At 32.1% G+C, this 16,558-nt stretch overlaps 1 protein-coding gene and 1 pseudogene across 2 annotated transcripts in view; one reads left to right on the top strand and one right to left on the bottom strand.

Moving 5' to 3' along the window:
- The window catches only part of LOC138325238 (multiple epidermal growth factor-like domains protein 10), a 22,947-nt gene extending 13,664 nt beyond the window's left edge, over nucleotides 1-9,283 (top strand). For both annotated transcript variants that reach the window (XM_069270753.1, XM_069270752.1), the window contains exons 15-22: nucleotides 693-788; nucleotides 1,127-1,222; nucleotides 1,433-1,528; nucleotides 2,056-2,148; nucleotides 5,913-6,008; nucleotides 6,359-6,454; nucleotides 6,781-6,978; nucleotides 7,372-9,283. In XM_069270753.1, coding sequence (XP_069126854.1) covers nucleotides 693-788; nucleotides 1,127-1,222; nucleotides 1,433-1,528; nucleotides 2,056-2,148; nucleotides 5,913-6,008; nucleotides 6,359-6,454; nucleotides 6,781-6,978; nucleotides 7,372-7,502 — 902 coding nt within the window. In that variant the 3' untranslated portion in view covers nucleotides 7,503-9,283. The remainder of the gene's footprint in view (nucleotides 1-692; nucleotides 789-1,126; nucleotides 1,223-1,432; nucleotides 1,529-2,055; nucleotides 2,149-5,912; nucleotides 6,009-6,358; nucleotides 6,455-6,780; nucleotides 6,979-7,371) is intronic.
- LOC138325239 (cobalamin binding intrinsic factor-like) lies at nucleotides 8,414-16,558 on the bottom strand (annotated as a pseudogene).

The following is a 16,558-nucleotide window of genomic DNA, read 5'->3' as shown; positions in this document are numbered from 1 at the left end:
ACCAATCAAATTGTTCTTATCTATATATAGCTGCCTAGTGATGAGATTACCAATCAGTAGCTTCATCCCGGATGTAATTAGCATACGATCACGTGAAGGGTATATGTTGCTATGTATTAACACACATGCAGATGAGTTACTGTTGATCATAACCCCGTGCACACAGTAGGGGGAAATCCCTACTATATCTAAAATATATAAACAAACTATTTATAACTAAAAAAGTAAAAGTTAAACAAAAGAGTACAAAAGAAAAAACAATTAAAACTATAAGTACAAAATTATATTATGATACTTAGTTCTACTAAAAACAGAATATAAAAAGATGGCATATAAGTAATGCCCAAACAATCTGGTTGTTTCTAAACAAAGTTTATTACACATAATAAACAACAATTATCGTCATGGATGGAACAGCCATTTGAACAGACGTCTTCCGTGATCGCTGGCACAACAATTGTGACGTCACAATGATAATTACGTCATAATAAGCACTTGAAGTTCATTGTCTATATGACTGCCAACTGCGCTTGGTAAGGTTACATAGTAGGACTGCAGTGAAAATGTAAATATAATTAGATGAATGCACGATTAAAAGTAAGATCACGAATATGTTGAAAGTAGCCAAAAACTAAGTGATTAACTTTTTGTGTAAAATGATGTGTTTGTTTATTATCTTTTCCCTTTTTCAGATTGTGATACTGGTTTCTATGGCGATGTATGTGCACAGTCTTGTCCTGTTAATTGTAGAAACAACATTTGTGACTCTCGGGAAGGTCTATGTACAGGTAAAATTGGTAAAAAAGTATTTGCCTTAAGATTGAGCAACCCTAGAACCTCAATGTTGTCTTCGCGATTTTTCAGGTTATTAACCAATCGAAATCACAAAAGTTTCAAGTAATTTATGCATTGTTTAAAACGCAAACTTTTTGAACTGCGAAACAAGCATCTATACGTAAATTACCTTAGATTTGTTTACAAAAAACCTCTGTCATTAAATACCATCAAAATTTAAATTTGCTGTTTTTGTCTTTAGGAATAATAAAAAAATAAGTTTAATTATGGTTAGAAAGTATGAAATTTCATTCATATTCATATCAGCATTCTACAGTATAACGTGTTATAGGATGTGCTGAGGGATTTCGAGGCGATATCTGTAATGACACTTGCTCCGTAAACTGTAAGGAAGGCGTGTGTAGCCAAGACAACGGATACTGTACAGGTAAATTATCAGACATTGCAAAGTTATTAAGCTTTTTCAGTAATTTTCAAATGCATAATGTATACGGTTTGAGTTGTGCCTATCATCAGCATGATTTTTATAGATTCAATATTGATGGAATAAAAAAATAGTATCAGCATTATTTTTCTCTGTTACGCCGATATACATGTATCTCTATTACTTGATTAAATGATTAAATATACCTTTCAGGATGTATAAATGGATTTCATGGCAGCGCCTGTGAAAAGAACTGTTCCACAAATTGCAAGGACGCTATATGTAACCAAGATGACGGATTATGTACAGGTTGGTATTTTCACTTCAACGACTATGACATATTAATAACGCTTATTAGGATTATGCAAATATTAAATTCAATATTCATGGCGTTTTCATACAAATTTAATTTTACATCGATGTCAGGTCATCTTTCTGTTAGCATCATTTAAAATTATAAGATATAGCTGAGATTGCCCCATGTGCGTTTACTATGAAAGCTGCAGCGGCATTGAAAGACAGAAACCAAAAAGTAATTGTTCTAAACTAAACGCAAACATGGCGTAATATACATCAATATATATTTGTCATGTAGCTATAAGAGAGCAAAAAGTGCAACTTTTTTATTTATCATTTTATGTATATCTTCATGACAATAAACTCGTATCGTTAGAACAGGAGGAGACGAATCCGGATATTATCTTATTTCAAAGCTAATATTGATAGAAACAACAGTTATACTGGTGTTTAATTAAACTTATTTCAAATGTGACCTTAATGGGGGTTTGTGTTCTGTCCTCAGAAATATCTGATGGTATGCCTATTTTGCGTTTCAGAATGTAATATTGGCTTCTATGGTGATTTCTGTACGCAGCCTTGTCCTGTTCATTGCAAAAGTTCTTGTAGGCGGAGTAACGGTCAATGTACTGGTAATAAATGCTTCAAGCATTTTTATTCTGATATACCTTATATTAATATTTTTTCTATTGTTGGAAAATAATTGGCATTCAAATTATTTCTTATAAAGTTTCTATTGTTGTGTAATGATATTAAACAAAATCCCGGTCCTCTGCGCACTCTCCAAATTTCACATCTTAATATGAGATCCCTTAGAAATAAATCAGATATAATAGATCGTGAACTTACTGAAAAGGATATAATATGTCTTACTGAAACACACCTTAACCCGTTAATTCCGGACTCTGGCCTTATTTTAGACAGTTTTAGTTGTTTTCATCGAAGGGATATGCAGATAGGATTTGGTGGTGGCATTATTATATACAAGAGAATACTGGCGAACATTAGATGACATGTTTAATATCGTTTATGATGAAGTTGTTATAGATGTAGTTATAACTGGTGATATAAATGTTGATATGTCAAACCTTCAGCCACACTCTCATTTAGGCCGATTACTTACAAAGCATAATCTAAACAGTTTTATTAAAGAACCCATTCGCATTACTCGTACCTCTTCTTCTTCTATTGACATTGTTCTATCTAACAACAATCATCCTATAAGGAATACAAATGTTCTTGCTCCAATTTGCAGTGGTCATTGTCTTTTGTATGTCATATTCAGTATATAGACAAACTGCATATAAGAAAACGATATATGAATATGATGGTGCTGATATTGACAGGATTAGTGATAATATTAGTAATATTGACTGGATCTCTGTCTCACAAAATAATGATATAAATGAAGACTATAAAATTCTAGTTGAAACAATTAATACACAAATAAATGACCATGTACCACAAAAGTAGTTACAGTGCGACCAAATGATAAGCCTTGGTTTACAAACACGATTAGATTAAAAATAAGACAGAGGAACCGCATCCACAAAAAAAGCTATTAATTCAATTATCCGACTCACTGGGAAAGGTACAGATTAGTTCGAAATGCAACTATTGACCTAATTAGAGAAACAAAAAATTATTTCATGAAACTTGAATCATCGTTGAATAATAATAACTTACATGTTATAGATAAATGGTGGAAAATTGCTAAATCTTTGTTAAAAATTGATTATAAGCAAACGCCTAAATAATACTTGTCTTTAATATCCACTTTTTCTAATGATATTGATCCTCTTCCCCCTTCTTTCGATTTTCCTTTCAAGATTGACAATATTGTATTTACTGAACAGGATATCAAAAATCAGCTTTCTAATCTTAACGAAAAGAAACCTGCGGGACCCGATGGCATTGTCCCAAAATTCATAAATCTATTGACACCTTCTATTTCTATTCCTCCTACCCTTCTCTGCAATAAAACTATGGAAACGGGTTGTGTTCCCTTGCCATGGAAAGCTGCTAACATCAATGCCATATACAAAGGGAAAGGTGATGTAAATGATATTTCCAACTATCGACCTATCTCTGTCACCTCTTGCTTCAGTAAAATAAAAGAAAAAAGTAATTTTAAAGTATCTCTGTAATTACCTACGTGATTGTGAAGCTATCATTTAACATCAGTCTGGCTTCATTCCCATGATTCAACTGTGAACCAATTTCTTTCGATATACAATAATATCACTGACTCAATAGACAAAGGAATAGAAGTTCGGTCTGTTTTCTTTAATACAAGTAAAGCTTTTGATAGAGTGCGGCACGATGGACTATTATATAAATTAGAATCTTATAGTTTTAAAGGGAAATTATCAGGGTGGTTTAGATATTATCTTACTGATAGAAAGCAGTAAGTTTTAGCAGAAAGTTTTAACTGTAGGCATTTTCTCTACCTTAAAAACAGTTTATGCTGGAGTCTCCCAGGGATCTGTCTTAGGCCCTTTTTATTTCTAATATATATTAACGACATAACTAATATTGTTACAAGTGATTGCAAATTGTTTGATGATTAGTGAAGTAATTGATAATAACCAAATCTATGCTGCCCATACACTTTCACAAATTCACAAATATAAGTACCTGGGCTCTGAAATGGGACATACAGTTTAACCCCATTAAAACAGAATCATTAATATTTTCAAAGAAACGAAACGCCATGCATCCCGATATATACTTTGACAATAACACGGTTCATACAGCTAGCACACATACACCATTAGGAGTTTTACTTTCTGACGGTTGTAAATTGACTCAACATATAGATTATGTATACCAAAAAGCATTTTAAAGGACAACTATTTTAAAAACATTAAAAAGAGTATCACGTAAAACTCTTATAAATATTTATAAAACTTATATTTTACCTATTTTAGAATATGCTGATGTTTTATGGGATAACTGTACTGAACAATGTAAACTTCTGCTAGAGTCTGTTCACTTAGAAGCCGCTAGGATTATAACGGGATTGCGCAGAGGTACCTCCCGTGATATACTCTATAAAGAACTAGCTCGGGAATCTCTCTCTGATCGGCTTCAAAAGCACAAACTTATGCTTATGATAAAGATACTCCATGGCTTTGCTCCACAGCATTTGATTGAAATTGTACAACCATTATTTTAAATCAGCCTGAAAATGGGAGATATCCACTGAGAATGACGAGATATTTTAATATTCCTATGTGCAGAACTGTAAGTTACTATACTAGGTTTTTTCTAAATAACTTTAGGGAATTTAATTATTTCGCTTTAAACCTTGACTTATCTAATTTTAATACGGTTGCACAATTTAAAACACTCCTTTTTAACATTTATAAAATGGAACCTGATATGGCAAATACCTTTACAGACAAAGGTTCTCGAATTATGAATATTTCTCTGTGCAAGCTCCGAAATTCCTCTAGCAATCTAAATTCTGACCTATTTCGCGATCATTTGAAATATTCTCCAATTTGTTCTTGTGGCCTTGGTGATGAAACAGCAGAACACTTTCTTTTTATATGTCCATTATTTAATGAACAAAGATCATCACTCAGAACCAAAATACATAACTCTAATGTTCCCCACTCGATTTTTAACACAAAGACTGTACTACATGGCTGTGACAATTATGATGACGAAAAAATACATATTTATTGTAATGTATATCAGAATATATATCTGAAACTAAAAGATTTTTTAGGTTTTTTTTCTACGGTGATAGGTTGGGGAGATACACTAATATCAATATTCATTCATGATGTAATGTTAAATGTTAAAATATTTTGTCGATAATTGTACTATACCTGATTTGTTTGGAGATGGCTTATATTGGCTTTGCCTGTTGCCAAATCTATTTGCATATTATTTGCAATAAAATTTGTTTAAATGAAATAAATGCTTTTGTTTCATCGGTAATCGGTTTCAGAATAAACATTATTCAGGAAAATTTTTTCTTATATGTAATGAAAAAACAAAACCTAATTTGATATGTATTTTAGTAAATATCCACATTCAATACTCAACATAAATGTGCTTCAGCATTTGCATCTCCAAAGTTTGCAAAAAAATTAAACCTATTATAAAACATTTTGCTTATCAATTTATTACATAAATAAACTGCATAAGTGTATAACTGGGAAGCCATTTATGTTATTAACAATAAGCAGTGCAAAGATTTGTTGGAAAAAAACGGTATTTCCATAGCTTTTATTTAAGCTCATCAATATTTCTCATTTAAAACGGAAATAATAAGTATCTTCCCCTTAGAAAAACAATATATACGACATTTTTCGATACATTTGAATAGGGGTAAACTCCCTAATATACTTTTACCATCATAATTCTATATGATAAATTTCAGAATGTGTTGAGGGTTTCCATGGCAGCGCCTGTAATCAGAGATGTTCTTTGAACTGTAATGGCGTCTCGTGTAGTCATGACAATGGATTCTGTAGAGGTAAATCATCAGACATTTTCTTCAAACATAATTTGTATTTCAAATGTAAATTTTAAAAGACATATACGTTATTTTGATATGCTGGAGTTGTAACCGAAGTCAAGTAACTATCATCAGATAAGTCCGTATTTCTACAAAGTGAAAATGAAAATAAATAACGTTTTTATATTAGTTATTATCACTTTTGCCCAATCCTTTTAACTTTTTGTCTGTTGTTTTGTCTATAAACATATTTTTAACTTAATAAAGTATCTCCTAAGCGATAAATAACAATATAAAGAAAAGTGTGTATTATGCTGATTTTTATTACGGCTTTTCAATCCGTGTGAGCGTCACCCTATATATTTCAGGGTGTGTTGAGGAGACCCGAAGCAGCAATAGTAATCAGAATTGTTCTGACAACTGTAGGAACTCATCATGTAGCCAATATGAAGAATTATCCACAGGTGTGTGTTTAAAACTTTCATAAAATTAAAACGTATAATTTTACAAGGTACAATGTTTTTACTATGTCGAACATCCAAAGATAATATTCCGTGAGATTAATCAAACTTCAGAAATCCGTAGATCTGAAGCCTGGTATTCTTGGTATATATACTACAAATGGTCCTTCCCAGGATCGAATCATTGTCGATTTCAAGGTAAAGTGTATGTAAACTCAGAAAACAACTACTGTTAAGATAAGAAAAATGAGAAATTGTCAAAACTAGAATCAAGAAACTCTATCAAAACCGAATGGAAAGGTTTACATTTTTTCTTATGTCTTTCATAGTTATGACCTTGCCAAAAATTGAAAGGACGACGACCAATGCATCGGTTGTTGTCGGAGTAAGTATCGGAAGCGGACTGATTATCATCGCTCTAGTCGTTGTCATCATTGTTCTGATAAGAAGACAGCAAGTAAAGCGCCAGGGAGACACACCAGATATGGCTCTCTCTACGATCAGACAAAATCTTTATACAGACATAGGTAATATAATCATAGCATTAATTTCACAGAAACTAATATGCATGCTCTTTTATGATTATACAGAAAAACTGCATGAATCTTCAATTGTTAAAATCAAATACTGTAAACCAGTTTTTCGGCCCCTTTACTTCGTGTTTTAATGCTTAACGACATTGTGAATGCAAATTTAATAATCCGAAATAAAAGGCCAAAATAATCAAGATAAAAAAAAATAAATAAAAAAAAAAAAAAAAAAAAATCATTGCAGGTTCTAGAGTATATATATTTGAAACAAGGTTTTTCTTAATACAAAGTACGTGCGAAATAAGATTGGGAGAATTGGCATAGAATTTTGTTCTTTTTTATTCGATATCCATTAGTTTCTATATTATATACTATTACTTTCTGTTTTAGATGAAGACTGCAATCAATTAATCGATACAAGTACGGAGCAATCTATAGCTGGATCTCTATCTGATGTCCATTTAACACCTTTAAGGCTTAGAGACAGTGCAACGCCTGAAAATGTATACCAGATAATGTGATCTGTATCACCATTAATGAAAAAGGAGGTTAATACTGTGATATATCAACCTGGTTTAGGAATAAAGAAATACCGACGGTGAAGCTCGGCTGATGTCATTAAGGAGAAGGATTTTTTTTCAAGTGATGCTTTGGAAAACGATGGTCTTTAATGTTTTAAGACGGAAGCTACAGTAACAAATCATAAAATATACCAGTAATAGAGTGTAGTTGGGTATCAGAGTTTGGATTTGGGAACAAGGAGGTATACGATAACCAAAATTACGATAACAAATGTAATTACATTGTCTTTTGACGATTGCTTAATGTTTAATCGCCATCGTGTAAACTATCTTAGTTGTATACTATGCAAGACTGGTATTGAAAATAATGCAAAAAGATCAAATATTTATTAGCTAAATATCTCACAAGAAAGTCAACAACTGCATTAATAAACTGTATCTCCTTTTTCAAGAATTTCTAAGTGTCCTTATCGCTTCAACGGCCCCAGGATGCCAGCTGAAAGGTGTAGTGATCCCCTTCCTTAGGAATGGTTCCGCTTACACCTAAAATAGTAATCGTAAACTTTCATACAGATATAAACTATCTTTGGACCTCTAAGAACATGTTTTGGAGGTTTTTTGTTGTGATGAAAAAGTAGTACAAGTACAAATTCACATCCATAAAGAACATTCGGCCTGAATGGGTCTGAAGGCGTCAAAGGAGAGTGCATATCTGCTTCAACAATAAACGCAAATCCCTTTTTTGTCTTTTTGGCTTTTTAGAAAGATATTCGTGACTTTACGAATTACCGATTAAGTCTAAATCAATCGGATTGCGTTATAATTTCATAAAAATATATTTTTGTCTTTATTTTCCATTTTTCGATTACAAAGACAAATAAAAAAATCTATATCAAATGTTAATTCACTTACTAGATGTGATAGGTACATTTCCGGTCCTTAGAACCTGCCAGTATGTGGAAGCTGTAGTATCAGCTCTGATCCCATTGATAGACTCCACCGAGTACCCAAACGATGAAGGAGAAGCTTGGAATCTGGTGGAGAATATATAATGAAACGATGTTTTAAAGTTACTCGAGTAAAATTTTATTTATATATATTTCTTTGTAGATCTCAAATTCGCTTTGCTTCATGATTTCAAAAGATGATCTTGTAATAATTGAAGGGCCGTGATTGCCGAATGGTTGATGTCCCAAACATCGGGGCAGTGATATCGCAATCTATATTTAGCAGTCTTAAGATAGAGGTCATAACCTGGTGATTTGATTCGAAATCTTCAGCATCTTTAAATAAAGCTTGCTTCTAATATGATGTGAAATGGAATACGCTTAAAATCATTATTTAGCATACTTGTTTTATTAAGACACTATCAACAATAAAAGGTAAGCAGTTGACAATTGACATTGGACAGCTGCAAAATAGTCAATCACTTACAATGTCAAAGGGAGATAATCGCAAGAATGTTTCTACCAACTACAGACCTAATGTTCAATCAATTGTCTTATTCTTTTTTAAGTAACTATGTGCATGTCTCTAATAATGGTTAAACTGTTATTGTAAATCAAATTCACCTAAAGGATGATGTTCGCTTCTGTAGAAGCAGCATCGCATCATATAGCGTGGATCCGTTTGCTATAGTAACAGTCCATGTATCCGGGGGAATCTGACCTTGTCCAACATCTACCGTTATTTTCAAGGTCACTTCACTTAATGACGTCAAGTTAGACATACCAGTAACTGTGAAATGCAATATTTCGTACTAAAACGGATGAAATGGTTATTTCATTTCAACAAATTTTATTGCAAAAAAATATGCAAATGGATTTGGCAACAGGCAAAGCCTATATTTGCCATCTCCAAACAAATCCGGTATAGTACAATTATCAACAAAATATAACAACATTTAACATTACATTATAAATGAATATTATTATTAGTGTATCTCCCCAGCCTATCATAGTAGAAAAATCTAAAAAAAATCTTCAGATACTTTCAGATATATATTCTGATATGCATTGCAATAAATATGTATTTTTTCTTCATCACAATTGTCACAACCATGCAGTAGATTTTTTGTGTTAAAATGCGAGTGGGGGATATTAGAATTATGTATGAAATGGTTATAAAACAATACACTCAGCTTCATTTCAGACATATCATAATTATAATATTTAATTGTTTTTTTCATTACAAAACGTCCGAAAACAAAATTTTAAAATGAATGTTAACGTAAAGAGAAATAATAAACTCTTAACCAATTACATAGAAATTGTGGTAAATGAATAAAATGCCTTAAAGATTGTTGTAAAGTGTACCATTGGCGTTAATCAGTATTCTTTGATACCAGCGTTGTTCAGTTTTTTTCGCTTGTAAGCGTTTTATAAGTTACATATTGTAAAACAAATTAAATTCATGTATGCAAAACGGATTTCGTTATTAATTAATTTCCACCTGTTATTTGCAATAAAGTTGTCATGTGACGGGAAAAAATCCCTACCTTCCTCCTGACAGATTTTTCTTCCAATGTCCAGTAGTGAGGTGCCCGCTAAGGCAGGGAGAATATGGTGAGCTCCAAGAGGACTCATTAGTGCCGAGGTGTTGACCATCAATGCTAATAATGAAATGAAATTCTCAGGTATGTATCATAAAACATTAAAATGAATATTAATATATCATATCGGCTTATTCATTATTAACTAAAATTATCAGGTACCTTCTTTACTTAGACAAAATGAAAATAATAGATTTTATCAATCATCATGGCTTAATATTAATAATGAAAGTCATGGCTATCAATCATTTGAAAGATTTTTTTTTTAAATTTCAACACATTTTAACAGCGTTAACAATTCATTGGTCTTACGACTTAATACTTGTTCCAGTTGCATGATAATCATAACTGAGTGTGCACATCACATTTCATTGTGATATTGATTAATTAGTATTATTATTATTGATTAATTATTATCACCTTAGTTGATATAATACGATAAATAATCAATTAAGCTACTCAAACCTCATCGATTTTCGACATAAAATAAATCAAGTTGATATGAGAATTTAATAAAATTTAAAGTAATAAAACTTCATCTCCTTGATTTATTTATTTGGTTTTTTTTATAATTTTTTTATACTATGATGAAGCGTATAAATACAATACATTTATTGGTTAAATTAAAGTACCACGTGATACCTGATAATGTTTTGAGCGGGACTATTGTTTCCATCGGTGACGCTAAACTATGATATCCCGCGCTAACGTCATGTTGTCATGTTAGTGGAAAGATTACAAAGATGAATGTTCCATCACCACTGGAGATAATAGTACTACACAAATATTCTGGGGTTTCACATGGTACATGCCTTAATACCAATTTTGCAACTTTCCATAAATAGTTTTAACTTTGTCGCTAGGAGCAATACCCACATTGTCGTAGATCTGCCGTGATCCTATCGATGATGTCATCAACATTCTGTGTTCCCGCAGCTCTAAATGCCTACGTGCAACATTAAAACAATAACAAAAGGTGACCACTTAACTCACGACTGAAAACACATTAAGACTAGACTCTTTTTATTAAAGACTAGACCAGTTCATTCTAAAACTTAAGGAGGTTAAAGTGTTAATGTTAAATGATTTCTGCTCCCATGAGAAGATAAATCTGGATAGCAATAGAAGACCATTGAAAGACATATTAAAATATTAATAATTAACACCATACATGTAAACCTGGTGTACACATAGCTGAAAAATACCTCTCATATAGAGACAACCTCTTTTTCGCTTATCGCTTAAGCTTCAGACTAGTATATGTGGTCCTGGGCTCGATCCGGAGCGGAGGCAGTGATTCGTATACTAATTACGTATACCAGGTACATGTATGCTCTGCGCCCCTTACCTGTACAGCCAAACTAGAAGAGTATTCGTCAATTTTAACGGCAGGTCTGAGGTGACGAACAAGATAATCTTCAGCTGATTGTCTCCCTGTCGTGTCTTTTATGCAAGTCAGTGCCATCAAAGTCATTGCAGCTTCACCTGAAATATGAACAGTTCAAAATGACCATTGCAGCTTCACCTGAAATATGGACAGTTCAAAATGACCATTGCAGCTTCAGCTGAAATATGGACAGTTCAAAATGACCATTGCAGCTTCAACTGAAATATGGACAGTTCAAAATGACCATTGCAGCTTCACCTGAAATATGGAGAGAGAAAATGACCATTGCAGTTTCAACTGATATGGTACCAGATTAATCTAAATGGTCAATGAATCCTTAAATGTAGATAGTTTAAATGTAACAAGTTTTAATTGTCTAATAAGGTTTTTTATACAGTATAACTATATCAACATTTGCTTGTCACAATTATTATCCTGTGTTTGCACATTACAGAGTTATCTGCATATGTGTATAGTTATTTATTGTAACGTCATGTGTTTGCGAGCGTATGTCATATTTTTCAGAGAAAAATACGTGAATTGCGCTCACAAAATAATGACGTCACAATGTCTATCTAACCGCAAGGGAGGTAACTCTGTAATATACAGAGACGAAATATAAACTAACCAAGTCGAAGTATGGTAATATAAATAACATCTAAAAACCTTACTATTATGACGTCAATACTGTTGACGTGGAGATGTCAACAGATCACTGCCAACATTGATGTTCCATCTTATGGATCAACAACTCTAAAGCAGTGATGTTCCATCTTATGGATCAACAACTCTAAAGCAGTGACATCCAAAATGAGGAAATAATGTAAATATAAGAACGTAAGCATTCCATTTTCTTTTTACGAAAAATAGTCTTGATAGATTCACACCATGGAACCTTTATAAACCACATATTTCATAAAAAATTGTTTAATGCTTTATTATTGATACCATCAATGATAAATGTTTTCAGGAATTGTAAGGTCATATCTGAACAAAATATATAGCTTTCTTTATATATGATTGTAATGTCCACAAATTATATACATACCAATACCAAATGTGAAGTTAGTTGACGGATTGCCAAGAAGTTTCTTAAAAGTCTCCTCGATGTTTGCTTTTGCATTGCAGAGTGTCAAAACACCCCACGATAAGGCAAACTTTTGACGCATGAAAAAATCTCGATTGTGTAGCATATGCTGACTAAGTATATATAGGAGATTGTGTCCGTAGAAATCCTTAGCATCGAAGCAGGTTATCTGTAATGCACTGATGTATTGAGCGAGCTTTCCGTTAGACCATTTGGAGTTTTCGAGCATATTGTCTCTGAAAACAAGTAATTATTAATTCGGTTACTTTTACCATTGTTAAAGGTACTCTTGAAAACGTATTATCGCAAGCTGACAATGCAAGTGAAAAAGCATTTTTAATAAATGTTAGATCAATTTAACATTCCTATTTTTTCTTTGTTTTCATACTAAATCCTAAATTCTGATTAGCTGTTTCTTTATCTTCATAACCCTAGGAATAAAAAAGACATAGACGTTGCGTATTGATTTGAAAAATAATCCCTTGGATAATTTATGGAAGCGTACGTTTAAATGTATTTTATTTTGTCAAGTAGTCTGAAAAATTAATTAAAATGCTTAAATGAAAAATAATATAATTATGAAATCCCCGAAAGATATCACCTAAAATTTCCCAACTAGATCAGACAGGAGTTTCTAATTTGACGATGCCAAACGTAATAATATGGACAATGAGTATATTTTGTTTGTTTTTATTTGGATTTTGGTGAGTGTGTGTTTTCCCATATACCTCCATAGGTAACTTTACCAGTTTCATAAATCGAGTAAAAACTGTGTATTTATAGGAATGTTTTTGAAACGTAAGTTATTTTCTTTTTGTTTTGAAATTTACCTGCGCAAAAAACCATTACTATTTACTTACATCGAGTAAAAAATATCAAAGTATCCACCCCATCCGATGAAATATAACTATTATTCTTCAAGAAACAAGAAATATTCTATTGATTATATTTTACGTCTCTATTTTAAGTCTAAACTAGACTAACTGATAATAACTAACCGTCATACTATCGCTTAATACGTTAACTCCACGAATGGGCCATATATTTCTAGGAAAAATAACATAAGGTAATTTAATGCAAAACATGTATGTTCCATCAATTAAATAAACAATTAATAAAAAAGATGCACTTAATATGAAATTTTGGTTTGATATTTACAAAAAAAAAGGTTTCCCGCCAAAACGCTATTTTCACTTTAAATACAGTGTTCTAAAATACCAAATGTGATTCTTTCACTCGGGTGAAACATACCACATATATTTTTACCATAACACCTCATATTTCACTTTGAAAATGTAATAATATACAATATATCGTACCTTGACAATGCTGCTAAAATTTCTATATGCATGGCCTGGACACTAGCTACAGAGCCAGGGTCTATCTCCTGGTACCACGTGTCGTTTGACAGCATCAGTCCCAAGATGGCTTCCGCGTCAGAGTAAGGACCCCAACTCCAATTTTTACGGGTGCTAAGTAACTGTCTGGTGCCAATTGCTATGGCTTCCGTATTTGGGTCAGCTTCAAAGATAAAAAAAAATACATTTTGCCATACAGGATACTATATAATATATACAATGTTATTGATAAAGTTTTCCCAATGTGGTTGTTTTGAAATATCTTAAATATTATAGCAGAGTGTGCGTTATTGCTGTTATAATTTTTTCATTAATTCAAACGGTTCTTATCACTTGTTTATATTGTTTCATATGTCATCGAGTCAGATATGGCCAGGAAGTACAGATGACAGTTCGTCCAGTACAACAAGAAAAGTTGTGACGTAGTATATGAATTCCTGAATCAGACTTAATGTTATTTAGAAAAGGGGAAGTATTGATATAAATACAAATAATAATATGGTGTAATTTAAAAATAAGAGTTCACCTATTAAGATCGTAACGTAAACATTAAACATAACATAATAATATCGATCATCACAATTTCTATTACTTTCCTAAAAAAAAGTCACATAATTTGCAATATAGGGTTGAACAATTTAACTGTACTAAAGCAACTTACCGCAAGAATAGTCCTCGCAAAATATTATAAAAACAATGGCAAGGATTCGCAACATACACATAGTGAAATACAAAATAATGACAGCTGTTGGTCTATCTGGTCTTGCTCAGCACTCCTTATACTCTGTCATTCAGGGTTATCTATTATACAAAACACTGTGCTATCTACTATAGCAGTATGCAAATGTAGAATACTGTATAATGCTTTGTCGCGGAATCAAAATTTTGCGGTTTTCTATATCGGACATTGCTATATTTTTTTCTTTTTCGCGATTCATAAATTCCAAGAACTCTTCGGACTATTGTTCTTAGGTATGTCATTGAGTTTCCTTATATCTCGCTCATGTATAAAATTCGCGGGTTTCAGTAAAAACGCTAATATTGAAAACATACCACCATGAAATTTTTAACCGTTATAAAGTTGACTGCAAATAAAATTATAATGTTTCTTTTTCTGTTATTGCTCGAAGCTTTTAATCTCAAATTAATTCAAATAATTTCAAAGGGAAGTACGATATTGGTATAACTACCAAGAATAGTTGTAATGCGTAGTTTAAATAATTATAAGAAATATTTGATATAAGCCAAGAAAATAATTTACCTTAGTTTTAGATTTTATTTTGATTTACATTATTCCTAAAAACACTTCACTAAAAAATGACTAATACGAAATAATTTCTATTGCCTATATCCGTCTCATTTCTATGGCCTAAGGTGTTAAATTGTGCAAACATTTTACCAACTTTTTAATAATATGGTGAAAAATGTTTAATTTATTGATACGCTTTTACTACAAGGACGAATAGAATGTAGTTGTGACTTTGTCAATTGGACCATAAGAGGGAATTAATATCGCCTTTTTCTTGATTAATCCAAAAAGAAGTATCGATTATCAAATTTTTGTTTTATCTCTATCAGTCATTTGCACAGAAATACAAACGCTACATTTGTAAACCAATCACAACGAGGCAAGACTTTCACACTTACTTGGCATCCTTAAATATTTTTTTTTAATTTTATTTCCAACTCGTTATTTTAATATCGGTTTTTTTAGAATCTTGACGATCTTAAAGAAAAAATAAACACCGATCTCGACCAGAACATTGTTTTGATTGGCACAACAGTAGAAATCACTTGTCGTTCTAGGAAAAAAACCCATTAAAGGGGCAATTCAGTCTAAGAGAACATTAAAACTTGTACATATATCGAAAAAAAACCCAGTTCTAATGGAAATTATATCAGTCGGTTTTACTGTGATATGCCTGAAAAGCCCATGGTGGTGACGTGTGTGAAATGTTCAAACTCTCTAGCTGTCCGCCATTACACACTGTGGTCTAACTTCTTGTATGCCGAACCCTGTCACTTGCTCGTAGAGTAATGCAACTTTTGTCTAGAACTGCTCAAATCGCTCTGACAGTAGTGTGTTTACCTTATTAGGTGAATTGTCTTGCCAAAAAATCATTTATCACCATCTTAGTGGTTATGTAGTTCATTTGTTTAACGTGCGTGACTTTGGCTCGGTATGGGTACAGCGTCCATATTGTACCTGCTTTATCGTATTGATCAACGATTTGATATTTCAACGATATTAATTAAAATACTTAACAATGTTGAGGAATTTGTCAATGTTTTACGTTAAATGTTTCATAAGAAATTTAGAACAATACATTTATGCTATATTTGGCTTCTTGGTTATGTAAAATAATTAGCCTGAGTGAATTGTCTCTTTAACTTAGAGTCAGTACATGGCAACTTCCCTACACGGATTTCGACCTTGCAACCCAGAGCTGGGTAAAGATGCTAGTAGTAGAATATCATTATTTCTTAACAACTCTGCCACATTGAATCTATCAGTTCACTGCAAATCTCCATAGAAAACAAGAGGCGGGCACTGGTTATAGAAAGTTCCTTATAAAAAAAATATGAATGAATACATGAAATAAGATTTAATCATTTTATGCAATAACAAAGTTGACAATTTTGCCATGTAAACATTGTAACATAGTAATACCA

Source organism: Argopecten irradians, chromosome 6 (assembly GCF_041381155.1).
Source record: "Argopecten irradians isolate NY chromosome 6, Ai_NY, whole genome shotgun sequence".
Classification (NCBI taxonomy): Eukaryota; Metazoa; Mollusca; class Bivalvia; order Pectinida; family Pectinidae; genus Argopecten; species Argopecten irradians.
This window is presented reverse-complemented; position numbering and strand designations above follow the sequence as displayed.